At 38.4% G+C, this 17,815-nt stretch overlaps 1 protein-coding gene across 1 annotated transcript; it reads right to left on the bottom strand.

Moving 5' to 3' along the window:
- Positions 1-3,818: 3,818 nt before the first annotated feature.
- On the bottom strand, positions 3,819-16,567 carry AUG1 (HAUS augmin-like complex subunit). The gene is made up of 6 exons (XM_089438913.1): positions 15,312-16,567; positions 5,339-5,471; positions 5,123-5,257; positions 4,736-4,859; positions 4,291-4,428; positions 3,819-4,179 (listed from the first exon to the last, which is right to left on the bottom strand). Exons 1-6 carry the CDS (start codon positions 15,568-15,570, stop codon positions 4,069-4,071), a joined length of 900 nt encoding a protein of 299 aa, XP_089295039.1. The 5' UTR covers positions 15,571-16,567; the 3' UTR covers positions 3,819-4,068.
- Positions 16,568-17,815: the final 1,248 nt, after the last annotated feature.

Below are 17,815 nucleotides of genomic sequence, written 5' to 3'. Positions count from 1 at the left end.
TTTAACAACAAAGATTCTCCTTCTTCAGGTGATTCTTCCTTGTTTGCAATTTGAGGTTTTTCTTGCTTTGCCTCTGTTTGTTGCTTTATTATGAAGACAGTCCCATGACCCATGTCCCCATTCTCCACATGTATAACACTGAATTTCTCTTCCTCTGCCTCTTCCTCTGGGTGCAAATCTTCCTCTACTAAAGTCTCCTCTATGTGGTGGTCTATTACTTGAACTTCCTGCTTCACTCTGATGATGCTGAAATATTGGTCTGGTAGTTCCTCTACCTTTTGCTAAACTCTTCCTTATGTTCCTTTGATTTTGCTTCCTCGACATCTTCTCTTCTGCCTTCAAAGCTACTTGATAGGCATCTTCAATTGTCTTCGGACTCAACAAGTTGATTTCATCCTGTATGTCATATCTCAAGCCATTGATATACCTGGCTACCTTCTCTTCATCATCCTCTACATGTCCTACTCTAATGTTCAACTTATAAAACTCTTTTGTATATTCTTTGACAGTCATCCCTTTTTGTCTCAAGTTTTGTAATTGTCTAAAAATATTTAACTGATAATCTTTTGGCATAAATTTGGCTTTCAATTTACTTACCATTTTATCCCATTGTTTGATCTTGGACTTCCCTTTTCTTGCTCTGGATGTTTGTAATTCATCCCACCAGATAGCTACATGACCCTTCAATCTGGTAACTGCAAATTTCACCTTCTTTTTGTCATCAACCTCCTCCTCATAGTCAAAATACTTATCCAATGAACTGATCCAGCCCATCAACTCTTCTAAATTGAGATTCCCATCATACAAAGGTATTTCCATCTTTGGTCTTCCACTTGCTTTGGCCAACACCTTGAGAACTTTAGCAGCTTCACTTTCATTCTCTTCTTCTTCCTCAGAAGATTCTTCTGTCGCACTGGCATCTCCTTCATCAGTTGCTCTCCTCTGAGCAGTTTCCATTATCTCCATCCTTTACGCAGACTCCGGATCTCATCCAGCAGAACTGCATTCGCTACAGATCTCCCCCGACCTATGTCAACTCCTCTCCTCAGTGACATGTTTGTTGTAGAAAAACTTAATCTCTATGCTCTGATACCAAAATGATGCAAGAGGTTGACGAGAATGAGGTGGTAGTCTTTAAATAGACTAATGGTTAACTTTATAACCAATTAGCAGTGCGCAAATAGGTTTTGTACGTGTATTTTCCTTCTAAGGGTCCCGCTTATCCTGACCAATCTCTGTCGGTCCCACCTTGACTTTTCTACAGACCGAGCGCTTAAATCTACACCGTTGATCTCACTTCCTCGTATCCAACGGATATCGCGTCATCCGCTCGCAAACTAGCCAGACGATCTCCACCATCGAAGTGACCTGTCCAATCAAATGGTTGTCGCGCAATCTCGCACGAATTCTTGCACAGTCGATATCAAATCAAGAGTGCGCGAGAAAAGTGGTTTTCCTCGGCTACGTGTCGGTTGCTAAGGTTAATCGCGCGGACTTGGAACAATACCATTTACGACCTTTTGGGCGCACAAGAAGCCGCTTCCCACTTAGCAAATACAACCCATTTGCTTAATGCATAATTTTAATAAAGGCGCTTTAGGGAAAGGTTTAGTGCTTAACCACAATATTAACCTTTGACACTAATTTACGATGATTTATGAATAAAGCGTTTAAACAAAGGAAAATACCCGATTAAGTCCAGAACGCCGATACACAGATACGAATGAACTTCTGCACCAGGATTAACACGCAACACCACACTTGATCATTTATTCAACAAAATGTAAATTACAGAATCTTGGCCCTCTCGACTCGATTACAACAGTTTGTCTGACCTCTGTTCAATCTCAAACCCTATCTCTGTCACACAAACTCTCACTCACTCTATTCCCAATCATCTCATCTCTCTGCCATTACATTCTTTTTCTTTTATAAATCAAATCCTACCATAACTACATTGACAACTCGATCCCTATTTTGATCAATCTAACAATCAAATCCCTATTTCCAAGCTCTATGACACACTTATACTAACAACTTATCTCTTAGTCTAAAAATAATACAATATTCTAATTATTACAATAATGAAGTAAAGATCATTTTCGGGAGGTCCAACCGTCTCTACTAAAACTGACTTTGACCACTCAGGTCAATGAAATTCATCTCTTGTTAGCCACAACATGTGAACATACAATCACATTGTTGGCTAAGTTTGGATGCTCCTGCATCAGTTCTTTGCTCTATTTTCTATTTCATGAGATCAAATATTTAATTAGTGTAGGTTGCAGAAGTAATTTGCTTCAGTATTTAGAGGAATAACTTGATGAATGTATGTTAAAAATCAAGTAGGTGAAATAGATTCAGATTTGCTACAGTAGCGGTTCTTTTGAGTCTAGGAATTTTCACAAGGTACATGTTGTTGCACCTTTGTTCGCTACTCAAACAATCCTCACACCTCCTGAAATCGACCAGACCCCTATGGCTAGCAAAACAGAGACTGCCCACACAAAAAACACACCATAAAACAGACTTGGAATGCTCTCAAGTTATGCAGCCTTCCTCTACTACAATTCGGACTTGAAATGGAGATACAAACAACCCTAAAACAATGCCTTACTCCCACACCTTTGTCTTCTACTCATGCGGCTACCTCACAGATGTATTGGATGTGTTTTGATTCTAAGATGTCTTCCTTCCTTGCTTGATTTTCCTTCTCCAAATATTCAGTTGCCTCATATTTTGTTTTCTTCTTATCCTATGCTTAGACTTATGTAATCCGAATTTTCTGAGCTAGAACAGACGAATTTAGATTTATATTTATAGTGGTTTTGCCATATTCTGAAGGGACACGTCAGTTGGAAAGGTGCGATGAGCCTACATAAGTTAGCTTGCATATTTTGTCATTTTTCACATACTCAGAGTTCAAAATTTGATTTCTCTGCAATGGTAAGGAGTTATGAGGTATATAGGTACTCGTTAGAAAGCTTATGCCCTCCTCTATACGCTGGTGTAGACTTCCCTTCAAGATATGACCTTTAATGATGGAAAATTAATTTTTCATCATATGCACATTTTTTCATAACAAGCCCTATTAAGGAATTTCTTTTGTGGAATTAGAGCATTAATTGACTTAGGGTTTTTCCACAATTTTGACATGCTTGGGACAATGTTAGGGCTTCTTTTTTTAGGCCATTTTATTCATTAGGTCACATGAGCATCTTTAGGGTTTTCTTGAATGAATCATGCTAGGTCCTAGGTTTAGGTTTCTTCAACATAATCTTGTAGGGCTTATTGCATAGTTCATCTTAGGGTTGCATACAAGGGCTTTTCATACACCTTGGGACTTCTTCAATCTTGCTAAGGTTTCATCAATGTGTATTAGGGCTTACTTCAACACAAGGGTTAGGTCATCTTTAACCATGTTAGGGTTTCCAAGGCAAGGACTCTTTCACATGAGATATTCATCCATTAGGGTTATTTTCAACAAGGCTAAGACATCATATAGAGTTAGGGTTTCATCATGTATATTAAGCATCTATGGTTTGCACTTAGGGTTGGAGTTTTCTCCAAATGTTCGCTTCGACAATGCACCTATCATCTTGACATCAATGACAATTTTACCAACAAGGCTTTGCACTAAGATGAAAGATTTTGATCTAACAAATCTCATAGCCTGATCATAGAATTTAAAAACTAGGAGTCTTTGAATTCTATGATCAAGCTACCAAAATTATCAACAAATTTATTAAGGTCTTGAGATTGTATCAACAGAGGCTATACTGGTAGCCTTGGAGTATTGTAGCTTTTTCCCTGCTTTGAAAAAATATTTAAAAACTACAAACAAATTACAAGGAAAATGAGGTGAACTCCTCATAATATATCTGATACAGTTGCTTGAGAGAGGAGTATATCTTTCAAGGGCAACAAGGAGTCTTACATCTTCAGAAATATATGCATATAACTTCAGCCCATGTTCAGTTTTGAAGCAGAGCAAAGCTTGTATGTTACATACTCAATTTTATACACTACAGACTTAAAAGTACACAACTAGGTGCTTTAAAGTGTCCTTTATTCACTTGGAGTATTTAGTGCAGAATGCAATGCCTCTTCAAGATACTTCTCTGCTGATGCGTATTCCCTCCTTTTATCCTCAATAGCTAATGCAGCAAGTGCTTTGTCCTGTACAATAACAGAAATTTCTAGTATTACAACTGCTGCAAATCATGACTGCTTTACTTAGACAATATCAAGGGAGAATAAGTACATAAGAATGACAAAAAGGAACCATACAGGTGGCAAGTCTTGGTAACTTCTTAGAGTATCCAATAAGGGTTTTGTCTTCCTCTCTAGTTCATTCCGATTTTCAACCATTTGCATCAACACACCATGACTGATCTCTGGAGTATATCCCACTCGACTCAGCAATGCCTGCACAGATGAGGAGGAACGAACTCATTTGAGATGAACAAAACATATTTTAATATTTCAACCGCCAGACAAAAATGGGTCCCGCACCAAAACACTCTTGTAGTGAACAGGGAAGCTCGAATATTAGCACAGAAGAACATAGATATCCGCTGGGGTTAAAGATCTACCTTTTGCTTGATGTCCATAAGCAGTAGTTAGAAAAAATTATTTCTATGTGGCATTATTATAATTTTTGCAATAACATCAGCAATATATCATGCACATCTACATTGTTTTCTAAAGAAGAAAAGGGCACTGTATTCCCTACCTTATAGTTTGAAAGTTGCTGCAAGTATTGACGCTCTTTTGAAACCATGATCCTCAGGTTGGTTTGCCACTGTGCCATCGGACCCTCACGGCCAGCTATTTCTTCTTCCAATTGTGTAAGTGTTCTTTAAAAGACAGTATATACATTAGGTTTCTATTCAATTTCAATCATCCAAAAGAAGGGTAAAATGATAAATGTATGATTGAGGCTGATCTTCTATCTGTGAACATGACTAGATATGATGCAGGCGGTTGCAACTGCATGTCATAGTTTGTGTATGTCATCTCCAATTTTATATAGAGTTTCTTTTAAGGCATTCCTTGCAAGTTTTGAGAACATAAAAAAGCAAATGCATTGAAAGCTGTGACATAAGCATGTCGTACATACCGCTTCAAATAAGTCAGCCTTGCTATGGCTTTTCGAGTATTTTCAAGAAGAATTTTTGACTCCTTTTGTGCTCTGGCCCTCTTTTCCTCCACATCAGTCTTCCTTAAAGAAAGGTCTCCCATTGCAACAAGAAAACTGCACTTTTTTTCTACAAATCAGCCATAAAAATAAGATAAAGTAATACTGAAATTAAGAAAGATCATGTAAAATGCTCACCTGCTCATTTCAGTGTCTTTGATATTCAACAAGTTCGAAACGCTTGCAAGCATCTGGGCTGATGTCACAGCATTTGGAGAGAGGTTTTCATGGGCCAATCCTGCGCTATCCAAAATCTCCCTTAATCTTGCAGCTGTAAGCAGGTGAATGACATTCATAGAATCAGTTAAGGTAAAATGAAACTTCCCAAGAATTTCAAGAAAATGTGTCCTCTTTTCCCTCGGAATTTTAAGAAAAGCTCTGTATCGGTTTGTGTAACCTTGTACTTGCATCACAATTAATATAAAGTATTCTAAAGAAGTTCCACATTCTGGAAGGAATCCAAACTTTGAATGATCTTGACAATGAGCTGCCATCTATTATTGTAACTGTGTATTGTTTATGTATGAATATGGCTTTTCAGAAAGAAAAATTACATGGAAAAAGTTTTCAAGCACCTTCCAAACCTATCTACAATGAACCTGTAAGTAACCCTTTCTCAATCAATTTCATTTCTCATGCAGCACAAAATATATTATTTTCACTCAATCAAATTTCATGGTCCACTATTTAAAAATCCCACATTTTGAGGTACCTCCCCAATTTGAAAGTGGTAATCTCAAAAGTATGGTAGATAATTAGTTAAGAGTGAGTGGGTTTACTGAGGTCAGAAAAGCACAGACACACCTTCCACACAGGATATTCATTGCTGGCATTTCTTTATCTGGTGGTATCACACATCTAGCAGAAAAATTGAATTTAAAATTGAACACGTGCATTAAATAAAGATAAGTCACAAGATGATGATACAATACAAAAGGCAAGGGGTGTCCCTTGATACAGGATACATTGTTTTAATCAATGTTGTGAGACTTGGGCTTCGCAAATATTCCACCAGCTTGGGGTCCGGCAAAACTAGCGATGCGTCAAAACTTGGCTGAAGACTGGCAAAACTCGGTAAATAGATCAAAACTCAAAATATAGTAACTTTGGTGCACGAAAAATAATGGCACTTTCATCCATAACAACAATTTATCCATCACTTAATCTCATCAAATATGGTAATATAACATTTTGCCACTTCAAATTTGTCTCATACACTAAAGTCTGAAACATAAATCAAAATTTCAAGTAGCTTCCAATCCACCATGATCAAATAATAACAAGTTCAAGTTTCAATGATTCAATTACTGTACTAGATAAATCATGACATAATCATAAACTCAAAATAGGCAATGTCTCAAATCTTGAGTCTCATCTACTATAGCATACAAGGACACCTAGCATATGCCCTTGAAGAGCTAAGGCCTGCATCACTACTCTCATGCAAAAGCTGAGATGCCTTGAAGAGCTAAGGCCTGCATCACTACTATCATGCAAAAGCTGCGATGCCTTGAAGAGCTAAGGCCTGCATCACTACTCTCATGCAAAAGCTGAGATGCCAGTGTCCAGGGTATCAAATACCAATGTGCCAAAGAGATCACTAGAGAACGTGTCAAGCCAACTCAAATCATTAAGAGACCCATCCTCCACACCTAATCGACTCTAGATCAACCTTATCAGATGCAACTAGATCCATATCCTTTGGTTTCAATTGCTTTATGCGCAAGCAAATGTTGTTGTAAATGAAGACCAACTTATTCAATCACTCTTGCTCCAACCTGTTGTGCTTCTTGATGTGGATGTCCTCAAAGAATGATCAATTGCACTCATAACCTGAAGCGGTGCAAGGCTGACTGAAAACTATAATGGAAAATTCTTGTAGCGCCGGTGTGTTGGTGCCACAATCTATCCACCAATGAGTTGGACGAAAGGGCAAATGGGTTCACCCTTTATGAATGCTTTCCCAAGCTGGTTATATATGTACTTGCCTATTCTTTTGCATTCATCCACAATATACTGCACCCAAATCAACTTATATATGTCCTTCAAAATCAGATCTATATAATGGGCAACACCCAGGGTCCAAAATATGGTTTTATGTTTCTCACATAGCAGTGGTCCAACTGCCACATAATTTGCAACATTTTCCATGATTACTTGGACAACATGTTTGGGCCAACTTGTTCAAGAACCTCTGCCAGAAATATATATAACAAATTAGAATCCTCGACATGTAATTACGCATCAATGGATTTCAAGGACATGGTTCCTTAAGGGCATGATCCAACGAAATTTATGATTGTTCTATTCTTTTGAGCAATCAACCCTTCTAACATAATGGTGTAACCAGTACTCTCCTACGAACTCTTAGTGCCTTGCAACTATTCCTTGACAAACTTCAATCTTCATCTAGCTCTTCTCCCTGAGTGCATTATAAGCAGGGGCTTTGTATCTAAGACCAACTATTGCAATAGCATTTTCCATGGGATGAAAAAGAGGAGAGTTTGCAAGGTTAAATGGGAGGTTATCCGATACCAAAACCTCCTCATCATGAGGCTTGCCTCCTTCCTTTTCTTTTTCATTAAAACTCTTCAAGGATGGTTGAGATGCAGTGGATGTGTGAGGACAGAAGAAAGGAGAGGTGATGGTTGGACTTGCAACATTTGATGAACACCTACCAAGAGGTAGCAATTCAAAACTACCAACTCCTCCAATTTCCAACCTCATCCTAGATTTCTTTGCTTTGCTCAACTTGATGTTTTTCAAAGCAACTATCATTTGGGTTGTGACCTCTTCAAGGTAACTGTCATAAACATCTTTGCATGGTATTCATGCTAGGTGGTGTTTCTATCTCTTTGTAACATCCATGAGGGATTAAGTGGCCCAAGGAATGAAGTAGCCTATCGATCCCCGTAGGCTATAGTCGTCTATAAAGAGAAAATCCCCAAAATACCCAATTTTTGGGCAAGTTTGGAGCAGCTGGGGAAAAAAATCCCAAAGTTGGGGTTTGATGTTGTTAAAATTGACAACTAGTGCCAAACTCCATGTGGGTCATCTTATTAATGGCAGCTGGTATTTTTCTTGGATCCCTCTCATCAAGAGGTGTAGGATTGATCTAAAGATCATCCGATTCCGATAAGTATTCATGGAGATATGAATTTATTTGTGTTATGGGACAATTCGTCAAGGTCGGCCAGCAACCAAATAAACCCCACTTGTACTCAACGTTTTAACATAAATAAAGGAGGACTTCAAGTCATTTAGACACTCATCTTCTTGGGGATCTCTTCCTCTCCACTTGTCTTTGGGTTTTAGTGGGAGGAGAGACCTAAAGAGGATACGCTGCCCTAGAGGATGCCCTATCCTATACGCTGTCATGAAGGTGCCTTCTACGCAGCCCTAAAGGAGGAATCTTGGAGGTGCCCTAGCCGCAGGGATACATGCCCTAGCCACAATCAAGGGAGGAAGAAAAGTATAAGCCCTCAACGCTGTCCAGAAAAGGCTCTCTAGTCTAAGGAGCTTCAACACAGATCTAAGGAGTACTAGAGGGAGCCCTAGCCGCAGTAAAAAGAAGCCTACACACAGCTGAAGGATAAGCCCTCATATGCTGTCCTAAATACTCTAGCCACAGGTCATGATTTGCTGTCACAAGTGATCCTCAAAACGCAGCAAAAGAGAACCTTGATCTGATGTTTGAGTGGCTCCTAATCCGCAATCCTTAAAGCACCTAATTCGCTGTCATAATGGGGACTCTAGTCACTGTATTGAGAAGACTTCTATATGCTGTCTAGTGGAAGAATGAAGCCCTAGCAGCAGTTTGGCAGCCCTCATCTAGCTTCTATTTGCCATCGTGAAAAAGGCCTTATACGCAGCTCTTAGCTGCAATAGAAGAGGCCCTAATCAGCGGCATACAAGTGGTCCTATGCCGCAGCAAAAGGAAGTATTTAATCAGCATTTAAGTCACATTGTTGTAGATGACAGCGTGACATATTTGAGATCTGTTTTGGGCATGACTGTACAGCAATAAGGCTGATTGATAGACATTGTTTTCAAGGGTAATAGCTGGGTACTGTATGACAACCTTGCTTGCTACTGGCTAGGCCGCAGGCCATAGCCAGCAGCATATTGTGTTATAGGTTGCACAAGGATAAGGACTGAAGGTTAATGTGACTGCTTCTGTGGTCAGCATGTTAGACAGCTTGGTTAGATGCAGCAGTTGGATGCAGCATGGTATTAGAGACAGCAGTGAAATGCAGCATAGCAGTCATTGAGTACAGATCAGTGATGGTGCAGCATTGAGTGCAGATCAATGATGAGTACAACAATGGATGCAAATCCGTGATGAGAGCAGCTCAGTGACTGGAGCAGCACAGTGACAGGAGCAGCAACATGAAGTGCATAGCATGGTCATTAGGTCCAGCACTGTGATGATGAGTGCAACATGGTGCAGCACAGTGAGGTGCAGCAAATGGATGAGATGCAGCACAATGATAGGTGAAGGAGTCACCTTGGAGAATCAGTTGAAGCAGCATGTCTTCAACTGATCTCATGTAGATATAGAAAGTCGAAGTGTTGACTTCTGTTGTAAATGTACTATCTCTCTCTCTCTGTTGAACTATTGAAGAACATAGAAGAAGAATTGATCAAGGGTTTCCCCACATTGGGGTTTGTCCCTGGCTAGCGCCACATCTTGTGTCCTCTTGTCTTGGCTTGTCTTCTACGATTTATGTTCATGTTCTATCTGCAGTTTACTTTAATGCTGATGTGATTGTTAATCTGGAAAAGATATTGAGCTACTTGTGAAAATTGAAATAAATTGCTCTAAGCATAGAACATACCTAAAATTAACAGATGTGAATTTCACTCAATTAATTAAGGAGAAAATCCCCAAAAGGAATATATAAATACAAGGGGGTTGGATTCATTTGAGGCATCATAAAATTGGATCAATTTGTCTCTGTTTTTCTTTGAGCCTGAGACTCTGAGGGTTTTAAGACCCCTTTTCTTCTTTGACTAGTTTCGTTGGAGATGATCCCACCCTACCTAGTCACCCTTTTCTTGTTTTGGCAAACGTCCTTGGAGCAGTCTGGTTTGGTTTACGATTTAAGGCTCTATTCTGTTCTAAGACAACATATCCTCGTGGGAGCAACTCGGTTCTGTCTGGAAATCAAGCAAATAAATTCTTTGTGGTCTCTAGGATAGTTCTAGTTGGATTTGAAGATTGACAAATTTTCTTGTCTTGACACAATATCTTTCTTGAGTAGCTTGAATCTGTTTAATTTATTGGCAACCTTTGTTCAAACATCAAAAGATTACCCTGGGAATCAGATTAAAGAAGGGATCCTCGGTAACTCTCGTGGCTCAACCTGAGGTACCGCATGCATACATAGGCTAGCGAGGCGCTAACCAAACAATAAAGCACATTCTCCAGCCACCAAGTTTCAGGTTAAACAGTGAAGGCTCTCCATAAAGGTTTTTGAAACAGTATTGGTTTGTTGAAAGGCCAATATTAGGCTGAGTCACATCAGATTGCTCTGTTGTAGGTAGTAGCAACACACGCCTAGGGCATAACATTTCAAGAGTCGAGCAACAAACGCACACGGTCTGTGAGTTGGAAGGGAAATTCTCGACATGGCTAAGAAGTTATGGCTCAAGTGATAATTACAGCCTAGACGTAACTGTGACCCCTCTGTGAGACAGACCCGAGACATCGTAATTCTACCGACGTAAGACAACCCCGCAATGTGCAATGTCTCTGAATCAATTCAAGACAGGAATAGAGTTTCGATATCATTCCAGTCATGATCGCAACGAGACTAAGGCGGACAATACAATCTGGTCTCGGGTATTTACTATTTTCTGATAAGCTTCCAGAACAATGAAGCTACAAGTGCGCATCAGGATAGCGTGAGGTCTCCTGTGGGAAACAGTGCCAAATTCTGAGGAGTAGCATAGTTAGTCGTAATTAAGGAGTGAATCAAAATCATTAGAACTGATATTATTAAATTTCAGTGGAGTATTTGTCTACTAAACAAATGCAATCCGAAATACATTGAGAATTGTTAGTTATCAACTGTGGAAGGTTTATTGAATGAATTGCATTACCGTTGAAGATTTTATGCATTAAAAAATAAACGCCCACTGATTTGAATGGATGAATGCATTCTATTACTGATTTATTAAATCAAACAGAGAAACCCTAGGGCAAAAAATTACCATAGTGCATTACTCTTTATGCCTAAGTTGCACAAAACGCCGAAACGTTTCGGAGTTTCCGAAATGGGTACGTTTAGAAACGTCACCTCCAAAAATGGAAATATATACAAGTGAATAACACATTATCTTGCAAGAAAAAATGGAAGAATGCCCATAGAAGACAATTTAGAAGGAAAACTAAGCCTATATTAACCCTCATAGATGGTTAATATAGCTTTATGCTTTCAAACATAACAGTTAGGCAGTCTTTGCCATGACTTTCTCCTCATCATTTGGATCCATCCGAATAGCATGCTCCCATGCTTGATCAAGAGGCCTTTTGGGGTTTAGAAGTCATGGGTAAGAATCTAGGTAAATCTAGAATCTAGATGACAAAAATCTCTTGAATAAAAATTGAAAAGGAAAAATCAGAAAAAAATATGCTGCAAATCAAAATGCCTTCTACAAAATTAAAATGCAATGGACATTCCATGTGGAATAGCAAAGATCCAACATGCCGATTGATTGTTTCTCGACCTTGAGGCTTGTATAATTTAATCTCCTGCAGATAGGTACACCAACAGCTAATGATCTCCAAACTTCAAAGTCAAACAGCAGATGCTCTTTGACAGGCAGATGATCACTGTTCACTCACAGCTACAAGCTTCAGCAAAAGAAAACCCTCAAATGCTAAAACACCCTGCTAGCATAAGCAAGGTTACAAACCCTCAAGGCTCAAGTCTCAAATGCACTCTAAAATGGTTCGGTCCTGTCACACTCTAAATTGCTCAAACACCCAAGTTGCACAAGAATCCAATCTAGAATGAGAATGAGTGGAAAATTAGATGCTTTATGAATTTAGGGTTATCCTTTGATTTTTCCCCTCCCAAAACCATGTTTCATTATTTTTAACTTTTTGCCAGGTTTGCAGCATGCAGGGTCCGCAATTTCCATGTTCAAGTCAAACTCACAAGTTTGGGCAAGTTCATCAAGTTTCAAGTGAGTCTGGCAAGTTTCACGGCGAGTATATGTCTCGGAGATGACTCAGCGAGTCAGCAAGACTCATGCGTCTGTCAGTCAAGTATCACAACGCTAGTTTTGATATAACTCTTGCAACTTACAACATTATACTTGCACATTTTTTTCACTGGCTTGCCTAATTCCACATAGGAGTGCTTGCAACCAACAACATTCCAACTGGAATAAGAGACCAAAGGTGAGGTCTGTCTATTCCACCAAGCATGCCTAGGACTTGCACTTCGCCCCAACCACTATTGAAGTACTAGTGTACAACTAACACAAGCACAAACACAAACATGTCATTATAGAGAATTGAACCTTGCCCTTTTTCACCAACCCAACAAGCCACCCACTGACACACATATAATATCAAGTAGTATTCTTGCAGTTTTGTAACAACATTTACAATCTATTTGGCATTAATGAATGCTGCATTGGACAGAAGAGCAACAATGGGACAAGGCAATAAGGAGTGGATCGCAAAATTATGAGCAGAGGACAACATCAAAACACCCATTACAAAGGGTCTATCAACTCCGGCCCATCAAGAGAAGATCAATTGAGGTGTGGAATCATTCAAGATCCTCATCCACACACGTCTGGTTCTCCTGAAGCATATAGACCAGTAAGAGTGACAGGAGATATTATCTCAACACAGAAAGGAGGATAAATCCTCCGTGGTTGGGAGATTCAAAGATATGACAGAGAGGGCAATAGAGGGAGAAAGTTGGAAGGAAATACACAGTCTGTGGGAGGAATTTAGGAAGGCAACAAGGTCCCTACCAATCACAGGTGGAGAATGGTGAGAGGCAGACAGTAAGTGACCAAGCAGCTTGGGAGCAGATTGGAAAGAGTAGGGGAGCACCAGGTTGAGAGGAGAGCCAACCAAGACACTCCAGACTGGAATGCATTTGCAAGGAGGGTCACTCGTTTGTAGGGCTTAAGTCTGGCTTCAAATCAGCTGGACTGCTACAAGTTAGAAGAAAGAGTTGAGGATAGAGCACATCAGATGACAATGGTAAGAATCCTCAACTTCTTGCTGGACAAACACTCCAGTGCAGACTGTGGATTTTCCGGGCAACAACAGTGGCTAGGAATGATGAAACTAGAGGGTTCCTAATCCCTCCCTACAGTGGCTAGGAATGATGAAACTAGAGGGTTCCCAATCCCTCCCTGCTAATTCCTCAAGTTCCTGCAGTATTCTCGAGCTATTTGCTTTAGTGGGAATTGGTTACAAACTTCTGGTAAGAAGAAAATGGGTTCTGAGGAAAACTTCTGGCCTTATCTCTCAGCCCACTAAAGGGCATTTTGTAAAATTTTTCAATCGGTGTATCTGTCAAACAACAGGAAGGAAATAGTAAACCTTCCTGCAATCTTATGTCGGATTTTATGCTTTATATGTACTTGGTAGGCAGGAATACTTCTTATGGGCTTTGCTGATCCCCTTCTGTAACTTTTTATATAGCTGGGTCCTGAAGTTTTTGAAATATAAAATCTTTCTTTATTGAGAAAAAAGTAATTATTTTCAATCTTTGGTGCATCTACAGAAAAAAAGCACATTCTCAACAATCTTCTAATATGACTCAGATAAGCGCTACCATGTTTCTGTTACTGTAACTTTGCACTTTATTCTTGCATAATACTGTTCTTTGCCATGAAGAAAATTGCATTCTAAACCACCTATCTACCTCAGCACAGGTAGATCGAATAATACGTTTTTTATTCATAAAAAATTTAAGCGTACTTACTCCCAACCAAAATAAAAATACCTGCATAATGATACAAGAAGATCACAGGAGCGAGCGGTTGTCATGCAGGCTCCCTAAAATCAGGAACTGCAACTAAGAGTACTGGGAAAACACTGAGCAGCACTCGAGTCTCAAACTACATATTGCAATATATCAGTACATTGGAAGCCAAGCCAGATGTCATAAGAAAATAGCAAGAAGCTACCACAAATGTGTTACAGGACATGGATATAAAAACCCATAGGACAAAGCCATCCAAAGAATTGATCAATAGATATTCTGACGTCTAATTCATAGCAGCCAGATAGGTCACTTAAAAGTAGTTTGTTCGATCTAATTGTTGCCCCTGAAATAAAATAAAATCAGTTATTGCATCGAAGCTTTCTACGTCAACTGCAATTTGATTTTATCCAGAACATGCTTCTCGTATTGGAAATATTTCCGGATCCTGGAAAAGCTTGGCGGTTTCTGGTCCTTTCCAGGAACTGCTCAAGTAGTTTCCCAATGATTTCTGGAAACTGCTCGCAATTTCCAGCACTTTTTTCTCTAACTTCAAAACAAAAGGGCAAAGAAAAGCATCCCTAACCCTACATTAACAAAAACAAAAACAAAAAAAATCCCTGAAAGACGGAAAACGCCCATAAGTGACGAGAGTCCTTCTGATTTTTCCAAAAAAAGCAGCAAACTAGTAAAGAAAGGAGCACTAAGCAGATCTTTTCGTTTCCAGAAACTGTTCCTTGGCATCTGCCCTGTTTCATGTGGTTTCCCCAGAAGTCTATCCCGAGTTTCCGATACATTTTAGACCCTTACAGTTCCAGTTTTTTGCCACAGCCTTTATGTATTAATTTTAATATAGTAACGCTTCGAATAAGATAATGAAAGGGCCAAAGCATGTGAGTCTCGAAGGGTTTGAACTTTTACTGCACGGAATGGACACGGTTTTTCATCAATAAGAGAACTGGCTTACCAAAATGATAACAAATTTATTACTGATATATCTACTGCAATTCCTAAAAGGAGCTTTTGTCCTAGGCCCAAAAAGTTGAGAATCCCCACTTCAGATCTTTGCACATTAAAACTGCATTCACAATACAAGATGATACAGAATTTTTCAAGAAACAAAATCCACAATCTCAACGCATATTTACCTTGACTTCGGTATTCTGAAGCTTTCTGGCGCAAATCCCCTGCAACTATTGTTGCAGCCTGTGTGCGGGCCTGCGAGACAGTGGCAATGGCATGTAAATGTGCCACGGTCCGTGGCGTGTACTCAAACTCTGGAACCTCTCTATCAGCAGCATCAAAAGTAGAATTAAGCCAGGCCTTAACATCGGCTATATGTGCAGCATCAAAACTGATTTTCCCTTCCCCTCCTGAGGGATCCATCCCTGTAATAATGCCACCCATCAACTTCTTATTCCAAAATCCCCCCTCAATGCCAAACTCTAAATCCCTTGCTGTTCACCCTTTCAAATATTCTGGGCCCAAAAACAAGCACTCAGCTATTCTAACACACCATCAAATCTCTGCTCCAAACAATCTTAAATGCTGCACTCTATAGCCTTTTTTGTGAGACTTCCATGGATTCTAGTCAACTGTTCTAATACTATTCTTGCTTTGATCCAAAACCAAATCAATGCTACACTCTCCGACCCTTGATCTTAGCATTTGCAGCTGCCATGGAGCCCAAAAAAATTATCCAATTGCTGTAAACCGATCGTAGTTTTTTCTGAAACCATTCCAATGCTAAACACCAAACCACGTGTTCTTGAATTTTCAGCTATCGTGGACATCAAACAGGTCACCCAACCGCTCTAGCACCATTAAATCTTTGTTCTACAACATTTTCAGCACCACTTTAGGCCCCTTGTTCTCACCATTTCAGCAGTTCTAGGGTTAAAGCAAAAGTTCAATTACAAACCCACCTCAAAACTCCTTACTCTCTAGCCTCTGTCAGCAATAAAGATCTCAAACCAAATACCCAACTTCAATGCCAATACAAACCCCTTATTTTTCAGTTCTTTCGGCGATCATGAGCCTGAATTTAAGTACCCAACTCCTCTATTGCAAGAAAGTAGAAGAGTTGCTAAAAGCCCAAATGGAAACTCTTGTCAGAAGCAAAATAATGTATTCTATCAAACAAAAACACGAGAAGAGTTCTCTAGATCGAATTCTAAATGGCATTTCAATCTATGTTGTGCACATGAAAACCTTGAAAGACCACTGGAACCAACACAAAACTGCGAGCTAGATCTAACAATTTCTTAGACAGACTCCTGGACACCAGATCTCAGAGAGTCGAAACTCCGCTGCTGGGATGAATGCTTGTGCTTTCCGTTTCCTCGTATCATCCAGCAGCGAGAGAGTAAGGGTGTTGACATTTGAACAAATCCGAAATAAGTGAACAATACCTTGTCCAATTAAGGACCATAACGGTTATGTTTTCGTTTTCCGTTTGTTGGGTTTGTGTTTTATTTAGGTTGTAGGCATTGCCAATCTTCGATTTTACTTTTTTTAAAAGCACTTTTATCTTTCTTAATCCGATTTTGTAATAGGAAAATTAATTTTTCTAATAATTTAATTAAACTTATAAATTTATATTTATTTATTAATATTATAGGGATTGAAAACGTAATGAATTAATTTGAGTGATTAAGTTTAATAAATTATAAGTAAATATAACGAGGTTGAGATTGTTAAATATAGTTTTTTGGATTTCAACTATAATAATTTGTTTATTATTAATAAAATATATTACATATGAATTTTTTAAATGAGATTGTTTGTATTTTTTTATATTTTTATATTATAGTTATGTTTTAATAATATTATTTAATTAGTGTTATGATAATAGGAATAGTTATAGTCTATTTGTGCGATTTTTTGGGTATATTTTTCCAAATTTTAGTGTTTGAAAAGATTTTTAACATTTAATTGTATTCCTACCAAAAACTTTAAAATTTCTAATAGTTAAACAACACTCTATCAATATATTGGTGTCATTTGAATAATATGTTTTTCTTATATCATTATCAAAATATTAATACATTATTATTTATAACATATTAAGCGTGTCATTTGAATAATATGTTTTTCTTATATCATTATCAAAATATTAATACATTATTATTTATAATATATTAAGTTAAGAATTTCTTTGTTACCACTTTATTTAAATTTTTATTGTGTTTTTCTCAATTTCTTTAAATAATTTGTCCAATTTGTCCCTTTTTCAATTAGGAGCATAAAAATAATTTTTGTTTTTAGTGCATCTAAACTATTTCCGCAATTAATGTTATTTTATATACTCGGAGCATCACACACATTCTCTTATCAATATCGATACATCATATATAATTGCGTCTAATCACTCTACATACACCAAAAAGGCAAGACATATGCATCTCAACACCGAGAATTGTTGACCAACTCATCACACCAACAACACTCCATGACATCATATGTTTATATGATAGATGTACTATATTTAATATTTTTTTGTGGTAGATGTACTATATTTAATATTTTTTGTGGTTTGTTTCAATATATTTCACACATTTGTGCATATAGTCATGAGAAACACACTACCTCCACAATGCAATTTTCTCTGTCTGAGGTGATGTAGGTGAAACGTTAATAATTAGTGTTTTTC

This window comes from Pinus tabuliformis, chromosome 9 (genome assembly GCF_031772625.1).
Source record: "Pinus tabuliformis cultivar Carrire ecotype Pingquan chromosome 9, CPIR1, whole genome shotgun sequence".
Lineage (NCBI taxonomy): Eukaryota > Viridiplantae > Streptophyta > Pinopsida > Pinales > Pinaceae > Pinus > Pinus tabuliformis.
This window is presented reverse-complemented; position numbering and strand designations above follow the sequence as displayed.